Genomic DNA, 25,275 nt, shown 5'->3' with positions numbered 1-25,275 from the left:
GGAATCATTGTCAAGGTCTTGGAGAAAATAGTCAAGAGGAAAATACAAGATTGGATAGAAGAAAATGGGATACTGTATCGGGGACAGCATGGTTTTGTGAAGGGTAGGTCATGCCTCAGTAACTTGCTCACGTATTATAACACAGTGACGGCTGAACTGGATAAGGGTAATGGGTTTACGGTGATTCTACTGGACCTTGCCAAGGCCTTTGACAGGATTCCACATGGAATTCTAATCAGTAAATTGCAGCATATGGGAATGGACATAGGGTTGGTGAGATGGATAGGAGGGTGGTTGACGGAGAGATATCAGAGAGTGGTTTACTCGGGAGTAGAGTCCACAAGACGGCCTGTGACTAGTGGTGTGCCACAAGGATCTGTTCTTGGACCACTGCTGTTTAATTTGTTCATAAATGATATAGGAAATGATCTGAGAGGAACAGTTCATTTGTTTGCGGATGATGCGAAGTTGAGTAGGGCAATAGTGAATGCAGATGACGTCAAAATTTTGCAGGATGATTTGGATAGATTGGAGGTCTGGGCTAAGGAGAATGGATGTCAGTTTAATGTGGCAAAATGTAAGGTTATGCATTTTGGGGTGAAAAGATTGGCGGCAGTTTACTGCATTGGTGGAACCGTGCTCCAGGAAATTGATGAGGCACGAGATTTAGGAGTGTTGGTAGATAAGGAATTGAAATTTAGGGAACACATTGCAAAAGTGACCAAAACAGCTCATCAAATCACTTGGTTGCTGAAGAATACGTTGACAAGCAGAGACAAGCAGGTTATTGTTCCTCTCTATCGAGCCTTGATAAGACCCCATCTAGACTACTGTGCTCAGATTTGGTCACCTAGGTTTCTTCTTGATGGGGAGGAGGTGGAGAGGATCCAGAGGCGAGTGACCAAGATGATAGCAGGTCTGTGGAATGAACCGTATGAGAACAGGTTGAGGATTTGTGGGTTGCAAAAATTGGTTGATAGGCGGAGGAGGGGAGATATGATTGAGACGTTCAAATTACTGAAGGGTTTCTATAAAATTAATTCAGAAGATATTTTTGAGTACAGGGCTGGTTGTGGGAGGACTAGGGGACATCCATGGAAACTGGGCAAAAGTGTGGTTAGTAAAGGTGTTAGAGCTGGGTTCTTTACTTTTAGAGTAGTGAATGAGTGATATGCACTCCCTGAGTCTGTGGTGGATGCTGTGACAGTGAATGAGTTTAAGGCGAGGTATGATAGATACTGTATGAATGTCAAATAGTTGTGATGAATATGATTTGGGGCCTCCCTCGATGAGTCCAATGACTCCCTGGAGTTGCCCGTAATAATAGTAATAATAATAGTAATATACTTCAGCATTTCTGGTCGAATATCATCTACTCCTGCTGCCTTTCCACATTTCAAGCCTTTGATGGCTTTTTCTACTTCAAGTATGGATATGTATTCCTGTCTGCATGCCTAGTCGGTGTTTTTTATCACTGTGCTGTCATCACTGCTTGTTTCATTTAGCAGTTTTTCAAAGTAATTACTCCATACTTCAAGGATATCTTTTTTTCCTGTTTTCATGTCACCTTTATCATCTCTAACTCCTTTTACAGCATCTTTCCTCCAGTCCTAAGTTTCTTCAACAACCTCCAGAATATTTTGCCACCTTCTTGATATTTATTTTCTATATTCTTGCCAAAGTCCTCCCATGACTTTTGTTTAGCTAGTTTTACACACTGTTTAGCTTTCTTACATTTGTCTCTATATTCTGTAAGAGTAAAAGCTGACTTATTTGCCAGGAACTTTTGATATGCTTTCTTCTTTTCCTTCACTGCCTCTTTAACTTCCTGTGTCCACCATGGAGTTCTGACTTTTTTATCCTTGCACACAACCTCACCACATGCCTCTCTTGCAGAATCAATCAATGTTTTCTTCAGAGTTTGCCACTGAATCTCCAAGGTTTGATTCCTGTTCTCAAACTCTTTCATTTTCTTTTCAATAATCTTTCTGTATTTTAGTCTACAGTTCACATCTGAGAGCTGCTCAACTTTTATTCGCTTTAAAACTTTCTTACATGTTATTCTTTTCAATATGAAATTCAATTTTATCCTGCTCAAGACTAAATAGTGATCACTTCCAATTTCAAATCCTCTGTACACTCTGGTATCCTGCATCCTGCACCAGGGAGAAAACATCACTATCAACAATAACATAGTCAATGAGACTTTTCTTATTCCTAGCCTCTTCTCTCCATGTGAATTTGTGCACATTTTTATGTTGGAACATGGTGTTAGTAATAACCAGTCCATGTGCTGAGCAGAAATCCAACAGATATTTGCCATTATTATTAGCTTTACTCTTTTCTCCAAATTTTCCCAAAATATTTTTGTATGTCTCACAATCATTTCCTACTCTGCTATTTAGATCCCCAACAAGGACGAACTTTTCCTTTTTCATTGTGTCAGTTGCTTTTTCTAAAGCGTCAATAAATTCCTCCACTTCTACCTTAGTAGAACCTTCTGTGGGACCATAGGCACAAATAAGTCTCATTGTCCAGTTCCCCATTCTCATATTTGCCCACATTACTCTACTTGAGACTGACTGCCATTCAAGAAGATTAGCCTCGTATTTTGTGTTGAATATTATGGCTACTCCTTCTTTTCCTTGATTGTCATTGCCTGAATATAACATTTTGTATTTATTGGTCAGAAAGATCTCACCAGTTTTGGTCTTTTTTGTTTCAGTCACCCCTATTATCTCAATCTGGTACTTATCTAACTCCTCAGCTAGCTCCATTTCTTTGCCATTCAGGCTTCTTACGTTGATAGTACCGATCTTTAACTCTGGTGATGTTGAGTTGGGGTTTATTTTCAGATTTGTTCCAGTAGCTGACTTTTCGCTGTTCGCCCTGGTTCCCTGGCGAAAACAACGGGGGCCTTGTTTAACCGAGCGACGCCCCAGCCGGCATGAAATTTTGTCATGTTGTACCATCATTTTTTTTATTTTGGTTTAACCAATAAGAATACAATTTGGTCGGCTAAATCCCAAATTGCCAGCCCATCCTCGTTCGTTCAGTATCAAAGTAGATACCCAACAGGGTGCACCACGAGAAGGTGAGGATTGGACATTAGGTCAGAAGCCCTGGTCGGTTCTCCGCATTCCTTTAAAGGCTGTGTGGAGGTCTCCTCTCAGTTATACAGCTTTGACCCTTAAGCACCCCTGGATAGTTCTTGGAATGGACAAAAATGAGAGGAGTGATTTAGATTTTATGACGGCCTGCATCAGATTACGGGCCAGTTTATAACTTAATCTTGTCCTTAGGAACTGTCTCCACTATCTTCCTCCCTCACTTTACCCTAACACTGCTATAAAATCAGTTAAAAGTGAACCCTTCTGTTGGAAACATGTCTACACAAAGTCTCTCTCAGCTTGTTAAAAAGTCGAAATTATTCATGAGTTAGAATGTGGTGTGGAAAAATGTTGTAGTGTCAACATTATGGAAGAAGAAACATATTCATATATTAGCACTGGAAAACAACCTAACAAAAAAAAAAAAAATTTTAGAAAGTGCCAGCTTGCAAACATGGATGAAGCATTGTTTCAATAGTTCACTACACAAAGAAGTGCTGGATTCTCAATAGACAATTTGATCTTGAACGCTCAAGCAGAAAAAATTCAAGTTGATGCGATCATTACTCTCTTGCTGTCACTTTATCTGACAGGGCAAGAAAAAAAACACTGTATCCCATGAAAATTTTGTGCTGGTTTTGGTGGATGTGCCATGTATCACGACAGTTCTTTGATTGTAACCAATTCTGCATAGAGAAGGTGGGGGGGACTAATGTGTTTGTTTTAGGATGTATTAGAAAACAATAATTAAAAAGAATAATATATTTGGTTGGTAGATTTGAATTACTAAAAGGTGTAAATACATGAACCATCATTAATGAGCCAAGTGGAATGGGAAATCTAAAGAAGTATGAATAGAAATACTTGCATTACTGGCAAACAAATTATTAATAATTAACAGTTGTGATATATATGTGTCCTATAAGTTGCTGGTTGGAGCAAATAGTATGATCTTACAAATTCTAGACATGCATATGTCTAAAATTTGTAACATTTGTCTAGCATTATGATGGCATAATTAAAAAAAAAACTTATGAGAGGAAAAAAGGAGAAAGAAAGAGATTTGTTTGTTAAGTATAAATAAATAACCAATAATAAACAGCTGCTGTGTACATTTGATAGCTCAGTAAATAATTATAGGAAGAGCTAATCCAATGAATTAATAATGTTGATCATTTAGACATGGGCAGGATTATATGTATTCCTGCCACACAGGCAAATCATCTTGTAAAATTTGTTGTGCTTCTTATGTGTATTTATTTCTTTTATTTATATTTTGTTTATTGAAGATCAATATATGCTTTTTACACACTAATAGGATACATTAATAATTTCCAATCATTGGAATTATCAACCCTTTTGCGAATCCTACATGCATTATTTTATTTTTTAATTTTTTTCCATGTTTTTCAGCAGCTCTTGTCTTATCAGTAATAGATATCTCATATGTGCCAGTATTTTGTTGTAGATCAACCACTTATAATTAATTATTAATTGACTTAAGAAATTCACAGCATACAATAGAATAATTAAATTTTCTATTCCCCACAAAAACCATCCATATGGCTTCGCTACGTTGATGATGTTCATTATTTGGCCACATGCTCTGACACACTCTTCTCCTTCTTAACACACTTAAACAACTAACACCCCAGAATCAAGTTCACCCTGGAGATAGAGGAAAATAACAGCCTCCCTTTCCTAGACACACTAGTCACCTGCCTGCCTGATGGAACCTTGGTTTTCTCTGTTTATAGAAAACCCACCCATACAGGCAGATACATTCACCAACAATCTCCCCCCCCCCCATAACAATATGGAGTTATTAAAACACTATACAACAGGGCAAAACTAATCTGTTCAAATGACAATGCCCTAACCACTGAACTAAATCACATCCTCAATACTTTCTCAGCCAATGGCTACCCCCCAATCCAAAAAAATATTGAAACCAGTAAACCACAACCCTCCCTCCCTTCACAACAAGGATTACTCTAAATCCATCACCATTCCCTACATCCAAGGCACCTCAGAAAAAAATACCAAAATCTTAAAAAAAAAAAGACTTGACCTTTTGTTACAAACCATATAGAAAATTGGCATCCCTTATCCACTCCACTAAAGACCAACCACTTCCCCTAGACCTACCTGGTGTATACCAGGTCCCTTGCAGTTGTAAGCTGGCCTACTTTGTCCAAACAGGCAGATTAGCAAATATCAGAATTTCAGAACACAAGGACTACATCCGTTTTCCCCAGTATAGCCACTCTGGTCTTGCAGACCATGCTCTGGATACATGCCATGGAATATGGTGGAAGAAAGCCACAATGATACACCTTAGCAAGTTCAAATTTGAAAGACTTTTCATGGAATCAGCCCCTCGGCCCTAAGAAACTCTCCAAACCTCAACAAATTTGGTTGTGTGAGACTGCCCCAAATTTGGCAGACATAGACCTTCAGCCCAACAGCCAAGAATACCTACATAGCCCACTAGGGTGCACCATCAGGACTTTTAGGAGAAATGATAGCTTCCTGCTTTGTCCTCATTTACTGTATGTAGTGCCTGCGTGCACATGTCTTTATTATAAGTTCCTTTGAAAATGGAAATATTGGAAATGTATATTCGAGTTTAATTTAATTTATATTCTATTGTACGTTGTGAATTCCTTAAGTCAATTAATAAAAATGTATAACCAGCATATAAACCTTTCTACGAGAACCACTTATAATATGTAGAAGTATTCATCTTTATTCAGGAATAGATAAATTTTTACTACATCCTTCTGAACAATTGGAAAAGTTATCAAAACAACTACCATGTTATAGTAAAACTTCAGTTTAATATAAACCAAAATAATCACTTGCAATTTTAACCTTCACATCAAGGTCATTATCTGAAACATACACATATATACAAGGAAATGAGCTACATTACAATCTACAAAGTATGCTAAAGTTGCACGAATTTGGTAAGGGTTTGCTGGAGAACCCTTACTTTAGGATTATGTAATAATTTTAGTCCTTATTGGCAGCCATCTATACTGTTTTAATTTACCTGTGAGTAATTATGTGAGAGCACATTGCACTCTAGCTTAATATTAATATATCCTTAATGATTTGTAACAAATAATAGGATGCTAGCTTTGATGTAGTAAGGATTTTTTTTTTCTTTTTTCACTAGAATTCAGGCGAGTAGTGTCAGTGGTTGACCAAATTAGCGTGACTTTTGCATACTCTGTAGATTGTAACATAGCCTGTTTCTTTGTGTGTGTGTGTGTGTGTGTGTGTGCTCCAGATAATGACCTTAATATGAAGGTTGAAACTTTGAGTGATTATTTTGGTTTACACTAAACTGAAGTTTTACTATAACATAATTGTTTCCATAATTTTTAATAACGAATGCTGATCACTGTTTTAACCATGAAAGAAATGTGGTTTTATTGTATCACTAAATACAGTGCAGAAACATTTTAGTCTTTGTGCTATATTTGCCAACAATTACTATAATTCATTGGACCGATTGGTTCGAGGATACATAGTGGTTGGTCGGCGAATTTAGTGCGCCTGTAAAGTTGGGGATTTTTGTCTGTTTTTATTGTGTTTTCCCTTAGAAAATTAGTGTTTTGTAGTATATTAGTGTAGATTTTAGTGTTTTATAGTATTTTATCATATTTTTATTAAGATATTTTAAATAAGTAGCATACGATTAAAATGCGCCAAAAAAGGGCAAGAAAGGTAATGCTAAAAAAAAGCATCACAGGTGAGAACAAGAAGATTAGCCCTACCAGCGAGGTTATTATGCACATGGAGGAGGTTAATGAAAATGAATTAATCATCAAAAATAGCGAAGTTTAAGCAGATCATCAGAGAGACAATGTGGGAATTGCAAAAAGTTGAGAGACATTTAAATGAGCATAGGGAGAAAAAGAAAAACGAACAAGAAAATAAGAAACAACAAAGCAAGGAAATAGGTAAGTCAAGAAACAACGAAAATCAGGTAATTGACGTTGTTAGTAAAAAAGAAAGAAGTTATTTGATATGGTGACTCTATAATAAAACATGCTATAGATGAGAGAGTTTAACATCGAGTTTTCCTGGAGCAAAAATTAAAAATATAATGCAAGTAATTCAAAAACACAAAAGAAAAGTAAACGAAAGCATAGTTGTAGTAGGTACGAACGATTTAACTGGTGATAAGTTCAGTATGAGAGAGGACATGAAAGGGTTGCTGGAAGAGGCGAGAGTGAAGAGTGAGAAAGTGAAAATCATTAGTGTTTTATCTCACTATGATAAAAATGAATTAAAAAGAAGGATTATGATGGCAAACAATTTGATGCTTAGGCTGTGTAGAAGGAATGAATGCGAGTTTTTGGATCTGTGGAGTGAGTTTGAGGGAAGATTGGATTTGTATAAGAGATGGCCTACACCTGAATACGTTTGGTATCAAGAGTCTGGAAAAACTAATAACTGGTATGAGACCTAACACAGAGTCAGGGAAACTAAATTATAAAGGGAGGAATGGTGTGAATGTGAGTGTAAGAGTGACAATGGTATATGACTGTGTTAATGACGGAATGGGCTTTGTCATGGAAATGTTGAGGAGGTGAGAACGATTTTGGGTTTGTGTTCGTCCAGTTTGGACCATCATATGTAAGGCATTAAAGAAGAATAGAGATCTGCAAGATGTCCAACTGTGTAAGACAGACTGCAAACAAGAGTATACAAAAGAACATGCAGGTAGATTATTATGTCTGTATATGAATGCTAGGAGTATCAGAAACAAAGGGGTACAGTTTGTTGACTTAGTCAATATGTTGCAACCTCAGATTATAGGAATTAGTGAGACCTGGCTATCAGAATCAGACCTACTAACTGGTACGAATTTTGTCATGGGTACAGTATTTTTAGGAAGGATATAGTGGATAGGAGAGGAGTGGGTGTGTGCTGCTAATGATATCGGATGACTTAAATCCAGTTAGAGTTGAGACCTATGATTGTAGTAATACTACTAACAATATGGCATGCAGTGAGTTTGAAACCATCTGGTGTGAGTTGAAATTTAACAAGACAAATTACATAGTGGTTGTTGTTACAGACCTGGTGGATTGATTACTGGTGACGAAGAAATGCATCACCAAATAGAAAAGGTGAGTGCAAAAAGAGTAATCATAATGGGAGACTTTAATTATCCAAATATTGATTGGGTAGCAGTAGAATCTCATGAGAAGAAAGAAAATGCATTTATTGCGCTGTTGCGGAACAACTTCCTCAAGCAGCATGTGACAGAAGGAACTCGAGGTTAAAGAGTGTTAGATTTGATTATAGTGTCAGAGGGTGTTTCAGTTAAAGACATAACTATTCTGCCTTCACTTGGTGACAGTGATCATGCAGTACTCACTTGGGAAGTGACTAAGTTTATGAATGTTCCATTCAGAAAAGGTTACATGCTGAACTACAAGGCAGGAAATTATGACCAACTGAGGAGTATACTGAGTTCAGTGGAATGGGATCAGTTGCTGGGTGGAAAGAATATCGACAGTGCATGGGAAGCATTTAAACAATACTTACATGATATGATATCAGAATGTGTTCCGAGAGTTCGAAGAATAAATAGAGTAGGAGTCAAATGGATGTGTAATCTTATTAAGCAAGAGATTCGTAAGGATAGGATGATGTGGAAGGAATACCGTGTGCATAAGACTGATGTCTGTTATGAAAGTTATAAGCAGCAGGCTAGAATAGTCATAACTGTTGTATTGAAAGCAAAATATGATTGTGAAAAGAAACTGTCTCTGCCTGCTAAAGACAATGCATAAGAATTCTATCGATATGCTGCAAGTAAAAGAAAGAATGAATATGAAAGAATAACCTCTAATTCCAGATGGCGTGAGGGTTACAGATGCAGAAGATGTTGTTCAGTTAATGAGTGCCCATTTAATTAAAAGCTATCAACCTGGTGAACGCAACATTCAGCCCACTGTTACCTCTTCACTAGATGAAGAAATGCAGGTGTGTGAGGCTCAGGTATTAGAGCTGTTGCATAAACTGAATAAGAATTCATCAATAGGGACTGATGGAATATCAGCATGTGTGCTAAAAGAGCGTTCAGCTGAACTGGCCATTCCTTTGACCAGGATGTTTAATATGAGTCTCAGAACAGGGAAGATTCTGCAGGAATGTATGGTAATTCCATTACACAAGGGTGGTGCAAAGACCGATGTATCCAACTATCGACCAATTAGTATTCAGGAGTGGTGGTGGTGAAGATTTTGGAAAATTTGGTTAGGGCCTGCATTCAGAAATGGATTGACAGTGAATATCTATTTTGCAATGAACAACATGGGTTTACTAAGGGAAGGTCATGTTTTAGCAACTTGCTCACATTCTATAACAATGTTACCTTTGAACTAGACAAGGTGAATGGATACACCATGATACTTTTGGATTTTGCTAAGGCTTTTGACAGAATACAGCATGGCAGACTGCTGCATAAATCGGAGAAAATGGGTTTGGGTTATACAATATTAGCATGGATAAGAGGATGGCTGACTGACATATCAAAAAGTGGTATATGGGGGATCTGAGTCTGCAAGGTTTAAGGTAACAAGTGGTGTACCACAAGGATATCAGTGCTTGATCCACTGTTATTCAATCTGTACATTAATGATATTGGGAAGGATTTGACAAGTGACATACAGTTATTTGCTGATGATGCAAAGATAGATAGTGTAATAAGGAATGCAGCTGATATGCAGTCTTTGCAGAATGATTTGAATAGGCTGGAATTGTGGGCATGGGAAAATGGGTGTCAGTTCAATGTCAGTAAATGTCAAGTCATTCACTTCAGCATGATTAGATAGCCAATGTCATATTATATTGGTGGGATTAGGCTAGAAGAAACTGATGAGGCTAGGGATCTTGGAGTGTTAATAGAAAGAAAGTTGAAGTTTAAGGACCATGTGGCAAAGATTGCAAATACAACTCAAAAGATAATTGCAATGCTGAAACGAACATTCACATGTAAAGATAAGGATATTATTTTGCCTCTTTACATGGCCTTGATAAGACCTCACTTGGACTATTGCCGCAGGTCTAGTCACCTGGTTTCCGATGTGATTCTGATATATTGGAGAGAGTACAAAGGTGAGTGTTAAAAATGATATCAGGATTGTGGAATACTGATTATGGAGACAATTTGAGAATTTGTAGACTGCAGACACTAACAATCAAGAGAAAGAGGGGTGATATGATTGAGACTTACAAAATGCTGAAACGGTCATACAGGATTTCAATTGATGGGATTTTTCAATTTACGGAGGGTGGGGAAAGGACCAGAGGGCATCCTTGGAAGCTGAGAATGAAGACTGCCAAGAAGGGTGTGAGGGCTGGATTTTTCTCTCAGAGGGTGGTGTGTGATTGGAATGGATTGCCATTGGATGTTGTGAGTGCAAGCAATGTGAATAAATTCAAGAATAAGTATGATAGCTGGTGTGTGTGTAGTATGTGGCCTCCCTCGATGAGTCTCTAACTCCCTGGAGGTCTCTCTTAATAATAATAATTATTATAGACAACTGGAATGACACGTGCTAATAAAAAACACTTCTCCCACAGACGGTTTTGCATGCAAGGAAACAGATTGATTGTAGCACTAAACATGGTAACTAACTAAATGCATTTGTCCTAACATCTGCTTTTAAATTTTCAGCTCCAGAAAATATGTATAACATCTATTTATAATTCATTCATTGGTATAAAAAGCACACTATTTATACCACAAAAACAGGCATATGGGAATATCTTGAAATCAGTTCAAACTACATTTGAAAGATTCAATATCATCAAGATGCATCACAAATGCTAATTTTACAAATAAAATTCTATTGAAAACGTCACAAAGCCGTATAAGCTTTGTGAAAATGACCGTCCAATGGGAAAGCAGCACATATATACATATGCTGATGTTAGTTCCTGCTGGTGGTTTATGCATGTGCAGACACTTCCCAGTGTGAATGTGTTAATAAATATTTGTTCAATTTGACAATCTTAATGTGAGACTAAAATGGCGAAAATTATGTACGAGGGTGGCCTGAAAAGTTCTCGGCCTAACAATGAATAATTTATAATTTCGAAATTATTTTTATTTTTCAACATAATCTTAAGACTAATACATTTATTCCAGCAATGCTTTCTCACCATTATCCCATCAATGTAGTGGTTCTCAGTAAGATCTACAAAATAACCTTCTACAGCTGCAATCACCTCTTGATTCGAAGAAAAAACACTGACCTGACCAGCGAGGAAGAGTTTTAGTTTTGGGAAGAGATGGGCGTCAGAGGGAGCCAAATGTGGGGAATAGGGTGGATGTTCCAGCAATTCATAGTGCAGATCCCTTAATTTTCCCATTGCCAAAACACCTTTGTGGGCAGGTGCATTGTCCTGATAAAAGGTGATTTTTTTTCTTCTGCAAACCAGGTCTTTTCTCATGAATTTTTTATCTAGTCTGGTTAAAAGATCAGTATAATATTCCCCATTTATTATTTTAACTTTTCAAGATAATTAATAAATAAAATGCCTTTAGCATCCCATAACACTGATGCCATGACCTTTTCTGCTGATGGAACCAACTTTGTCTTCTTTGATGCAAATCCAAACAGCAGTCAAAACAGCTTCTGTCCACTGTTTTGACTGCTGTTTGGATTCTGGTGTGTAATGGTGAATCCAAGTCTCATCCATAGCAATAAATCGATGCACATCAGTTTTATCTCATCTTATCTTCTTTATACCTTCTTTTACCTTGAGGTGTCAAGACTTTATTAATCATCGGACCTCAAACTGTTCACAGGATAAAGGTGGTCAGCCCTACACCCCGATGTATCCTATGTCCATAGTGTTGAGTTCTCAAGGCCGGTTTGCCTGCTTTGCACACCTCACAAAATAATCGGCGAACTCTCTAGCCCAATGCAAAACATTCTTGTAAAATTCTCTTATCTATTTTTGTTGAATCTTCAAAATTAATTTATTTATTAATGCAGAATTAATGTAAAGAATATTTGAATAAATCTCTTAACTTTATGTTACTATTTTATATTATTTTGAAAATTTATATAACTTGAAAAAATTTATATAAGCAGGACTATTCTGTAGGTAACATTATACTGTAAAGCGGTTTTCATTTTTTTTTTTTTCATTTCCTGTTCATTTTATTCACACTTAATTAAAAAAAAACTTTTTTGGAAAGGCACCGAACATTAATCGCACACACAAGAAAAATACTATGCGCCGGTCCTGATAAGAGTGATTAGTTGGATGTATTAAATTGTATTTAGGTTTTAAGAGTAGAAATGTGGGAGAACTAAACCTAATTTTGAAACATTTGCAAATAACTATGAAGTGTGATTTACTTGTGCAAATATGCTAATGTGGATCGAGCTGTATAATAAGAATTCTTGATTTAATTAAATGGTTTGTGAACAACACATTGGACTGATTTTGTCAATGTACTGCCCCCGAAAAATTTGAACCTGCATGTGATTGAGTAATGAAAAGTTGACTATCTATCTTAGATTAAGTGATTAAGTTCAAATCACAACTGATTAAAGTAAAGATTGCTTAAAGTAACTTTGCTAGCAGGGAAAAAAGAACAGTATCTGTCTTTGTTTTCAGCTTAGAATCTAAGCAACTGGCATTCGATATGTAGTCTAAATGGCACAGTTAAAAAACAAATTTATTAGACTATAGAGTGTGAGCATATAAGATATAGTAGAATGTTACAAATGGCAGCAGCCGACAATTAAGGCAGTTTTCATAACATCTTACAGCGGTAAAGATAAAGTTGAGACAAAGCAGGAAGATTACATTGATGTGTAAGCGAAATCACATGATCAAGTGTCCAGAGCTGTGCAACGTCACTGGAAGTGACGTCACAGATGCGATCAGTGCACCACCGTGCAGAACACTAGAAATCATTCTGCAGAAAATTTGAAAACAAAAATGAATTCCAAAAAGGAAACAAGCAAAGTAAAAATAAGAAAAAAATGCCAAATATTATATTGCATACATGAAATAATCATAAAAACAAGCAATCTGAATAACATGGAGTGTTTTTTTTCTTTCTTTTCATAAAGATAAATTATCTGATCATCCCAAAAGTAACTTTGCCTGTGTAAATTACTTTTCTTTCTATCCAACTTGATATTTTTATAGTACAATCACTACAAACATCTCGAGGAAAGACAACTGATTTGTGATGCTTTCCTTTACTCATAATATTTAGATCTCATTTTTTTATAATCTTCAAGCCATTACTTTCAAACCATGGTCAATTATTCATTCACTTCAAATAATTACACAGTATTCATCTATTTTTCCTTGCAGCATAGAAATTAAGAGTTCTCTAAGTTTATTTCTAACTATGCTTTGCATTGTTTACAGTTTAATAAAAAGTAATGAAGTAATCAAAACATGAAAATAAACTTGATAAACATCATAATTCTTGCTGATGGACAGCAAAAACTAATAAATTATATTGCATTCTGTATATTCTGCTATTACAGTTATTGCTAACTTAGTCATTCATGATGTCACAGATAATATTTCTTCACATAACATCAAATTTCTGTAAATGTGCAATGCACCATTTCTCGGTGTGGAAATCATCATCATCCACTGCTGGGTGAAGGCCTTTACAGGATTACTTCAAAGCTGTCTGTCAATGGCTCCTTCCCCATGTCACTCCTGCAAATTTGATGATATCATCAATTCCTTGTGATTTGGGTTGGCATTGTGGTCGTTTTTTCTCTTGTGGAATCCAATCTAGTACTTCTTTTTTTCCATCATTGATCTCTTGTCTTCTAGCAATATGCCCAGCCCATTGCTACTTCAGATGTTTTTTTCTTCCTATGATATCTGAAACTTATTTTGATTTCTTATCCATGCATTTCTTCTGTGATCCTGTCTTGTGATATTAAGCATACTTTCCACACTAAATTGTGTTGTTTTTAATTTTTGAATTTCCTTTGCATTTAGTGTCGATGCTTCAGTTATATCAATATAGGAATAAAACATTGGTTAAAAACTTATTTTCAGATATAATGGCAATTGGCTTTTAAATGTATTAGCTGTTATTTCTTACACATTCTAGTGAATACTAACCGAATGTACCATCATGGGTATTGAGGTGAGCAGAAGCATTTCTGCTTATATAGATATCAGTTCACCAAAATTGAACTGGCACTGTAGTTTCACTGCCGCAAAACTAATCCAAAAAAAGAAGCCCTAACACCATCCAATCCACTTCAACTGAACAGAAAACATCAAATCTGGAAAGGTACATGTTTGATTCTTGTTGGCCACAGTGTTTGCGGTATTGGCTTTTTCATGTTTTTTGGTGTTTTTGTTTGTGTTATGGTGATGATTTGTTCAATTCACTGACTTTAAATGGTCAGGTTAGCCCTCAGACACACCTTAAAAAAACACTCACCTCCTGTGCGCCGTCACTGGAAATGACATCACAGGGAACACTGCCACACCGTTCACCTACCTGTTTCCACCTGGAAACACCTGACTACCATGGCTACCATCTCTAACTCACTCACTCACCCTCAAAAACAGTTTAAAAAAATATATCTCCTTGTGGGTGGTTTGCCAGAAGTGATGTCACAGGTGCAATCATCTGCAACCACCCATTTCCACCTGAAAATGCCTGACCACCTTCACCTCCAACAACACATTCAACCAACTTTCAAATCAACCAACACCATTGATGTCAGTTGTATAGCAGTCAAGATGGTAGTGAAATTTATACATCCCATTATGTCATTGGAAATATGTTATATTGTGTTATGGCTGAGGAAATTTTTTACATTTATTGCTGCTTGTAAAGAAAACTATCATTTCAATTTATTTAAGTTAAGGGATATTATATCCCATATCCCATATTGTTTCTTAGCCGAATAAGAAACTCAAAGAGTTTCATGCTGAATATAAAAACTATATAAAGTTCGGCGATTCCAAGCGTAAGCAGATAGAGTAGCAACTGACCCTCGAAGGTAGTGCAAGCTGAGGCAACTCATTGAAAGGGTGGAGCAAGCTTCGATCACTATTCTTGATATTTACCCATAATGTGAACTTAACTCCTAGGAGCTGTATTATTGTTCAACATTATGAGAGAAGGTCACTACCCAGACCGGTTTCGACCTTTTTTGAGGTCTCATCAGTGAGTAGGTAGACCAAGTTAATACCAAGTTTGTAAGGTCGAAATACCAAGGTCGAGACTGGTCTGGGTAGTGACCTTCTCTCATAATGTTGAACAATAATACAGCTCCTAGGAGTTAAGTCCACATTATGGGTAAATATCAAGAATAGTGATCGGAGCTTGCTCCTCCCTTTCTATGAGTTGCCTCAGCTTGCACTACCTTCAAGGGTCAGTTGCTGCTCTATCCAGGTATTTGCTTATGCTTGGAATCACTGAACTTTATGTAGTTTTTATATTTGGCATGAAAGTCTTTGAGTTTCTTATTCGGCTAAGAAACAATATGGGATATGAGATATAATATCCCTTAACTTAAATAAGTTCATGTCGCTGAATTGAAGCCTTTGGCTTTTCATTATAATTAGTATCATTTTAATGTTTATGGATGTTTAAGTGCATTAAATATGCATTCTTAGGAGAAGGAACCAGTGTCAAGTTGTTTTCTGAATTCCTGAAAATCAATAGAGAGAGAGAGAGGAGAAAGCCTTTGTTTATTTTACAGTCAATTTTTATTTATTTATTATTTATATGAATCCCACTCACAGAGGTTGTATGTAAACCTGTCATACATCCATTTACTCTGCTCTCCAACTAAACCTTTTTTTTTTTTAAAGCCATTTTATACCTCCATTAGCCAGGATAGTGACCTCATACCAAGTGACACACTCCACCTTCTGCCAAAAATGAATAGTTAATTCCATTAATGAAAATTCAGAGTACTTATTAATGAAAAATTCAGGTAGTCATCAATTGGCTACATGAATTTTTATTATTATTATGTGACATCTCCAAGAAGTCCATAGACTCATCGAGGGGAGGGTCTATGGACTTCTTAGAGATGCCACTCGTTCCACCAACTGCAATGAACTGCATCTACCATCATCATTATCTACACCAATACCATCTGTCACCCACCACCACCACTAGGATTTTCACAGACAATCACAAACATCCATGCCCATGATGAGATTTGAACCCACAGCCCTTTGCTGGAGAGCAGATATCTCAGTAAGGTTTGTGTAATGTGTAACGTTTATATAATTGTTGTTGTATGAAACCTCTATCTTAGGCAAAATTAGTAGGTGGTTGTTTTTCTGAAATGAGCTTCTTAAGGATATTTTGCAGTCTAGTCTCTTATAGATCTACCATGGCTCTCTCTCCTAGTAATTTTTTAGTATTTTGTAATGTATGGGCATCTTAAAATCAAAATGGAATAAGTTGTCAAAGTAAAGGATTACTCTTTAAAATGCATGTTACATTTCTCACACATATATAGCCATATCCTTGTTTTATGCCATATCCTTGCTTTATGTTTGTTTGTGAACATATCTGTATATCTAAAAGATTATCCATTCATTATGGCCATATATTATGTTTCAGTCACTCAATACTGATGTTCATAACTTGGCAAATATGGTTTTAGAAACATTTGCACAGTTAGAGGAAGCTCGTTCCCAAAACAATAGAAACAAGGATCCACATTATCTTTCTCTTCTTAGAAATCAACCTCTTGATCCTATTAGTTACAGAAAACTGCAAGAGATAAGGAGCATGTCTCAGTATTTGGATTGCCAGTTAAGAGAAATGCATCATAAATTAGATCAAGTATGGAATGATTTTCTTGAAAAACAAAAGAATTACAATAGGTAAAGTATTAACCTTTTTTTTTTCTTTCTTTTATCTAATGAAAACCAAAGTATATACTAATCTTTCTAGTAGACATTATATGAAGACAGGATTTAAACAGGCTTTCCTGATTAGAAAACATGCATTTAATGAGCTGGGAAGAGTAGTTGTTCAAAATTTCTTACCAGACATTTTGAACAGTCTTGCTTTAAATAATTAGGTAGATCATTTTTCATAGGCTTATGTAGATTGCTTGCTTGTTTGTAGTTGACAAATAGTCATACCTCGATTGATGAAGATGATGCATTCCACGAAATTACTTTGTAAAGTGAAACTTTGTTTTCAGAGGTAAAAATACTATGTCCATAATAGGGATACATTCGTACGTAAAGAAAATGAAAGACTTTTTTTGAAAAAAGAAAATCTTTATTAAATAAAAAGTCAGTATTACATACCTAACAAAGATAAAATCACAACATTTTAAAATACGAATCTAAAGTTGATTGTTTATGCTTTTTTCTCTTTCATTTAACAATTGCCTATATGGATTTATTGCATTTAACACTGATTGCCTTAATAATAACACTTCTTCCTAAATCAGGATAATTTTCACTGAAAAAATGTAAAACGTTTTCGATGTCATTCAAGCACCTTTTTAAATCTTCAGTTGATAACACGGTAGGAACTTCTTTAATTTCATCTTCATTTTCTTTGGCTTTGTTGCTAACAAGTTTTTCTAAATCTTCCAATGAAAAACCATCATCTTCTGCATTTAATAAATTTCTTACATCCTGTTTGTCGACATTTTTGAAACCTATTGATTGAGCCATCTGGATAACTTAATTTCTAATCTCTGGAATGTTATTTTCTTCTTCTAGTACAATTTCTGGCCATAATTTGCACCAAACTCCATTTAAGCATTTCTGAGTGACTTCTTTCCAAGAGCCATTAATGTTTTTAATTGTGTCTTTAATGGTATATTTTTCCAAAATGTTTTAATTGACATTTGCTCTTTATCTTCTAGTTCATTAAATTGCTTAATGTACCAGGCAGATAATAAGCTTTAAATGTTGCCATTACTCTGTGATCCATCGGTTGAATCAGGGAAGTTGTGTTTACTGGAAGAAAGGCAACTTTGACGGGAATACATGTGTCTAACATACTATTAAGATCAGTGGGATGTCCCGGAACATTGTCCAACAACAAAAGAGCTTTTTCTTCAAAATTATTTCTTTGGCAATACCGTTTCACTTCTGGACAAAAATGGTTAACAAACCAATCAGTAAATAACTCCTTGGTAATTCACATGCCCTCGGATTTTCTAAATGGTAAACTAATAACCATTTTAATTTAAAATTGCCAGAGGCATTTGATCCAAAGAGTAACGTTAAACAGTCTTTGGCTGCTTTGAACCCAGCTGCTGATTTTTCTTCAATAGAAATGAAGCTTTTTGATGGTAGCCATCAAATTGTTTTCGTCAACATTGAACACCAAATTTGGTGGAAATTTTTCACGTTCAATTATTTCCTTTAGTTTTTCTGGAAACTTATACGCAGCTTCAACATCTCCACTTGCAGCTTCTCCTGATAATTTTACACCATGAATTCTGGCCAGTTTTTTAAATGTCTCAAACCAACCACGAGAAGCCGCAAAATTTTCCACAATTTCTTCAGTTTGTTTAGATTTCAGGTGATTAAACAAAAATGTTTTTTTCTTGAATCACCATTTCAGTTAAAGACATATAATGTTGTGACATATCGTCTATCCACAAACTTAAAATTTTTTTCACTTTTTCTAAAACTGGACTCCTTAAGCATGTTAATTTTGCTGCTGTAACATCTGTACAATTCTAAGCAGACTGTTTTATTTTTTCTGATTGACTTAGTATGGTTGTTAAAGTTCACTAATCCTAAAGAATTAGTGCCACATTGGATTTTCTTTCTCCCCTTTCAACACACTGTAGGATATGTAATTTAGTTTCTAAAGAAATTGCTCTTCTTTTCCTTGATTCTGACATTTTAACTAAATATTAATATTTACAAAATCTACAATAATGCTATCAGGGAACATACGTCATTCATTGCAATGCACCACACTGAAACACACCCTGCGAAGTGTAAGCAATGACTAAATTATGCAAATGACGTGCGAAACTGTTAAAACAGACACACCCACAGCTTGGGAGTATGTGACAAGTTACCGTCATTCGCCAATCAGATGATTGCCGGACATTGACCTTAAAATTTTAATATTTTTACGTAAAATGGGGATTGAAATTGCAGACTTCATTACATTGAGGCTTCGTTACCAGAGGTAATGTAACAGGTATGACTGTACGAGTTGCCTAGTGTTGCACTACGTGCAGCCGCAAATTTGACTTACTTGTCTGTTTGCTTACTTGGGAAAAAGGATTAAAAACCTATCTTATAAAATTGCTTGGCATCTTTAACACACACACACACACACACACATATATATATTGCTTTGTGTAGCTGTATCATTTTATATCTATCACGTCCAACCCTTGGTTAATAGCAGGTCTTATTTAACAGTTCAGGATCCCATGACAATGGAACCTGTGCCAACCTTTAAATAATAATAAAAATCTGTGCTAAATTTAATGCACATTTCAGTTTATTCTGTGACTTTTTTTTTCTTCTAATCTAAATCTCTTGATGACCAAAACACTGACTGTTGTTTTTGAGAAATACAGTCAGCTCTCAATATGATAAAGAACATTATAATGAATGCATTTGCTACAATGAATTTCCAAAAGTCCCAAACTAAGCTTCATAGCATTAGTATTGTGTTATTAAAAATGCACATATCCTTTCTTTAGCATAGTACTATATTTAAATGTCTACAAAATAAATTACATATGTGGGAAGTTCTACTTCAGACTAAATAGACAAAAATTAGAACCGGTGAACACAGTGATGTACAACATGGATCTGCCTGCAGGATAGGACTTGCATTACATGGCATTCAGATGATTACTGAATAATTTGGAACACCACCAGCATGTCTTTTAGTATAGAATTTTATTATGAGAATGCTTCAACAGTCTGGAGATTATCTGATCCTGTGATGCTGAACCATAATAAATGACATGAAGTCAGAAGGATTCTAATCACATGTGATATAAAACGTAAAGTTACACAAAGCACCCCTACTATACCAATTAGTTGCGTAGCAAATACTCATGAAAAATGATTCATTCAACAGCTTGAAAAAGACAGAACCTTAAATGTTTCTGTCTAACTTGTTTATTTAAGTATTTGGTCAGTTCTTTTAATGTTAGTAGCTGTTTTATCACCTGATGATACTGTAGATCTTTATCTGTGAAACACTTTGGCATTGTAATTATTAGCTTTTAATTAGCTTAAAGCAGTCCATCTTTATATATAAACAGAAATTCTTATATTCAAGGATAAGGCATTTGCCTATTCCAGCTTCATTGGTCTTCCTCTCTCTCTTTGGTCTATATCTACCCATCTCTTTTTGTAGCCGATATCTTTCCATCCTAATAAATAGATGTTCTTTCCATTTCTCTCTATAAACATAAATTGACTTATGAAAAGTTTAAAAAAAAAAAAGGCATAATATTTCTGCAGTTATTAAAAAAAAATTAAAAATACTAAAAAAAATCTGACAAAAAATGTCACATCATTTGAAACAATGCAGCATAAACACAAATATAAATAATGTACGCTATTCCTTACTGACATCCAGAGCAGTCATCCTGTGTTTAACCAGATCTCATTGTCTTCATTAGATGCATTCAGAAGGATTTGTCTATTTGTCCATTATAATATTAATTTCAGAGAATGTCAAATCTTGAATCTTCTCTTTTTTTTTGATGTCTTTCATTTAAAATTCTTTTGCCTTCTCTAACATCCATTTGCTATTTCTTTTGCTCTTCAGATTCTAAAAATCACTTGGACTGTTTCGTATTGTTAATTCCTCTAGCCTAAATAATCAAAAAAAGGAGTTTTTTTTAGTGAATGTCCACAACTCCAGCACTTCTTACAGCATTTGTTGTAAGAAGTGCCTTAATGCAAATCATCCAAACAAACTTCTCTCTTTTTACATTCTTGATCTTTTCTTTCTTAACTAGTTCTCTTTCTGAGAATACCAGGGAAGTTAGTTCTCCTCTAGTTATGCTCTCAGTAACTTAGAGGAGTAACTGAGACAATTTTCAGTCCATTTCCACTTTGAACCCAATATAGATCCCCCCCCCCCCCCCCCCACACACACACACTCGCCTCTTAGCCTGCTATGCCTACATTTCATGTTATGCTTTAGAGAAATCTGTGGCATTTTCAGGTGATAAGTCTCCATTATCATCATAGTTAGTTGAAAACTGCCATCCTATGGTTACCTTCCACCATTTGTTAGTGGGGAAGAGAGGATTCTCTCTCTCTTCACAGGATGGCATTGTCTTCTTCTTTTTCAGATTATCTTACCAATGGCTCAAATCTGTTGTTTTGTTTACCCTGTTTCTCCTGTATATATATAAATGATCTCCTCTCATTGACCTCAAATCATATTTAACAAACAGATCTTGCAAAATAAAGACTTATTGTTACACAGACCATATATTTATAACATACTTATGCCTACCAGTTTCGCTAGTAACTGACTAGCTTTCTCCAGGCTTGCATAGTACAAAAAAAGGTAAATGCAAAAAAGGTTTAAAAATACAAAGAACCGTTAGTACCTGTTAGGTAGCTAGGGTGACACGTTCGCATGACATAACTACTCAGCATCATGAACACACGTTACATGCAAACGCGTAATATGATTATTTGCGTATTGTAGCTCTGTTGAACTGAGGGAGTTAATTAGATTTTCCCAAGTATCGTTCAGAATGGCCCCTTGATTTCTGTTTAGGTTACTTCCCGTACGTAGTACAACTGCCGCTTCTTTAAATACTCAATGTCTGTAATCCTCGTCTACGTAGGGCATGGAGCTGTTATTCCAGTCTATAGTGTGGTTTGAAGTTGAAATGTAACAATGTCTTTATTTTGTAACACTTTATGACCAAAAACATATACAATTTAAACAGATCTTGCATTGCTCATGCGTTTGTAACTTCATAACCATCTACAACCATTGCATTAAATGTTCATTGCCATTCTTGGCAAGAACAATCTACTTATTGTTCAATAAGTAGATTGTTCAAACATACAAACTACATCATTGGTTCAGAAACACAGTCCTCAACTGGCCTGCAAAAAAATAATCTTTTTAGCTCTCTTTCCTCTTAGTAATACCCAAATCGTTATATAATATCAAATGAGGTGCTTAGAAGTCGAGAGGTAAAAGCAGAAAAAATTGAAGTTCAAGTTCAGTAAGTATAGAAAATTCCAGGTAACATCTTATAAGCCAATTATTATATGGTTTCTATACCTATCCTTATATCTACTTATCCAGAAAACTGAAAAAATTCAAAAATCAGACATTTTTTATTCAAATTCACTGAAAATTGGATATAATATCATCATCATGCTTTTCAACAGTTTAGACCTAAAGTGGCCTGTTCTGGCCTTAGAAGTCATTGTTGAATCTCTCTCTCTTTAGAGGATGTCCTGGTTTTCTTTTTTTTTTTTTTTTTCTTTTTTCCTAATGGTTTGTAATTTAAGGCTTGTTTTGGCAATCTTTCTATTTTCATTCTTTCAGTGTGTTCTATCCATATATGTTTATATTTTTTAATTTTTACTGATTCCTGGTTCAATTCTTTCATAATTTTTTCATTTCTTTTGTGATCAAATAGAGTATATTTTGCAGTTTTTCTCATAAACTTCATGTCAGCTGTTATTAATTTTCATTTGTCTTCTTGTTTTATTGTCCAGATTTCACTTCCATACAATAGGACTGGTAGTGCTAATGTATTGTATGTTTTTAGTCTGATTTGTTTTTGAAATAGGTTAAGCTTAAATATAGAGTTAATTACATCCATTATTTTAAATATTTGGCAATTTTTAGATTTATATCTTTCATTTTCATATGTAATCATACATCCTAGGTAGTTAAATGAATTCACCTGTTCTAAAATCTTGTTACCTATTACTATTTTAGTTCTTATTGGATCTTGTCCTTTAAAGACCATCATTTTTGATTTTTCTGTTGATATTATCATTCCATAATCTTTGGCTATTTCATTTAAATTTCAAATATCTTTCTGTAAGTTATCTTCTGAATTTGTAATTATTATTTGGTCATTAGCAAAAAGGAGAGTGTTTAAGTTCACCGTAGAAGAAAGTTTATTACTTTGATGGAAATTATTATTCCATTTTATTATTATTTCATTTAGATAAATATTAAAAAGAGTTGCTGAAAGGGAACATCCCTGTCGAACATCCTTGGTTTATCTCTCTCTCTGAAATGATACTTCAAAATTTAATCTTATTCGTATTTGATTATTTTCATATATACTTATGATAGCTTTTAGAATATTATTTGGTATTTGTCTTTCTTTTAATATGTTAAATAAAATACTTTTTTTAACTTTATCAAATGCTTTTTCAAAGTCAATAAATGTAATATGTGTTTATAAATTGTATTCTCTTCTTTTCTCTATTATTAATTTTGGACAAAAGGCTGGGTCTGTACATGATTGTCCTTTTCTAAATCCATTTTGTATTTCTAAAAAATTGAGCTTTCATAATTCTGCTATATATTTTGTAACAGGAATTTAGAATACTTATATCTTTATAATTTTTAGGGTCATCTCTATTACCTTTTATAAAGATAGGGATCACTATTGCTCTTTTTCCATTCTATTGGTGGGTTACTTGTTGAATAGATTTTATTTAAAAATAATAAATCTTTCTTTGAAGCTTATTCCTGCATATTTATATAATTCTGAACCTAACTTATCTTCTCCAGGTGATTTTCCATTTCTTGTTTCTTTCAGGCTGATTCCTAATTCTTCTTTAGTTATTTCCTTTTCATATTCATTTAAATGTTTGCCAGTTATCTTTTTTAAAATATTTATCTGTCCACAATTCTGTATAGAAATTCTTCTAATTTCAATTTGGTATTTAATTTTATGTTTTCTTTAGTATCTGTACTTATATGTTTCAAAATCTTATATACATTGGACCTTATTTTATATAAATCGTGTTCTAAATTATAAATAAATGTGTTCCATGATTCTCTATCTTCTTCTGACTTCTCTAAGTCAGAAGACAGAGAGTCTAAGCTGACTCTTATTCTTTTATATTCTATTTCAACTTCTATTTAATATTTAATCTTTTACTGCTTAACCATTTATGATATGCTTCTTTTTTCATTTTCATCATTTCTTTGATTGTATCATCCCATATCTCCAGTTTTTTTTCTTTTTATTGAATTTTTTTGTCTTTTCTAAGCTTTCATTTGCTGCTGTATTTAGTATCATTTTTATATTAAGCCATTCTATTTCTTCATTTCATTTTATTTTATCTAAATATTGATTAATTCTTTGTTCATGTAGCCATAGTATATTTGTGTCATTTAATAATCTAGTTTTATAAACATGTTTTAAATTTTCTTTCTGTTCTTGTTATTTGCAGCCATTTAGGTGATAATCTTAATTTGATTTTAATGAGGAAGTGGTCACTACTTATTTCATATCCTCTATGAACTCTAAACATCCTAAGAGAATTTTGATGTCTTTTCATATAAGATAAAGTAATCTAATATTGATTTCCATCCTCTTCTGTCCAAGTATATTTATGTATGTCTTTATGTTTATAGAAATAATTCATTATTTTAAGGTTATTATGAACTACAAAGTCGATCAATTTTTTACTATTCCTGTTTAAAGTATGTTCTCCATATATTCCTAAATTATTATTAATTTTCATGATTCCAATTCTTGCATTTAAGTCTCCTGCATAATCATTTTTATTTATTTTATTAATATATATTTTGTAATTGATTATAAAATTCAATATTATCCTCTTCCCCTCCTCCTTCTGGGTCACATAAACCAGTTATTGTTAAATAACCTCTATATGTTTTTATTCCAGCTTCTATTATTCTTTCATTCCATAATTTATAATATTTTAACTGTTTTGAAAGGGAATTATGAATTAAAATCATAACACCTACTTGTGCTCTTTGGTCTCTGTCAACTCCACTATATATTACATAAAAATTTCAGTTCTCATGGGTTCCTTTTAATATCTTTTTTGTTTCAGTGATTAAAGGGGAAAGAGTAGGTTTTAGATGAGACATAGATATGGGCCAGAAATGGAAAGATCCAATAGCCCTTTGATTACTCTAATAGCATAAGGGTCA

The 25,275-nt window shown here is 34.5% G+C and overlaps 1 protein-coding gene across 7 annotated transcripts in view; it reads left to right on the top strand.

Moving 5' to 3' along the window:
- The window catches only part of LOC150104005 (uncharacterized), a 534,288-nt gene that overhangs the window by 286,398 nt on the left and 222,615 nt on the right, over window positions 1-25,275 (top strand). For all 7 annotated transcript variants that reach the window (XM_090397243.1, XM_090397238.1, XM_090397241.1 and 4 more), the window contains one exon: window positions 16,741-17,006. In XM_090397243.1, coding sequence (XP_090253369.1) covers window positions 16,741-17,006 — 266 coding nt within the window. The remainder of the gene's footprint in view (window positions 1-16,740; window positions 17,007-25,275) is intronic.

The sequence above is a fragment of the Typopeltis vanoorti genome, chromosome 8 (assembly GCF_054136105.1).
Source record: "Typopeltis vanoorti isolate ZY-2024b chromosome 8, IOZ_Tvanoo_1.0, whole genome shotgun sequence".
NCBI lineage: Eukaryota > Metazoa > Arthropoda > Arachnida > Uropygi > Thelyphonidae > Typopeltis > Typopeltis vanoorti.
This window is presented reverse-complemented; position numbering and strand designations above follow the sequence as displayed.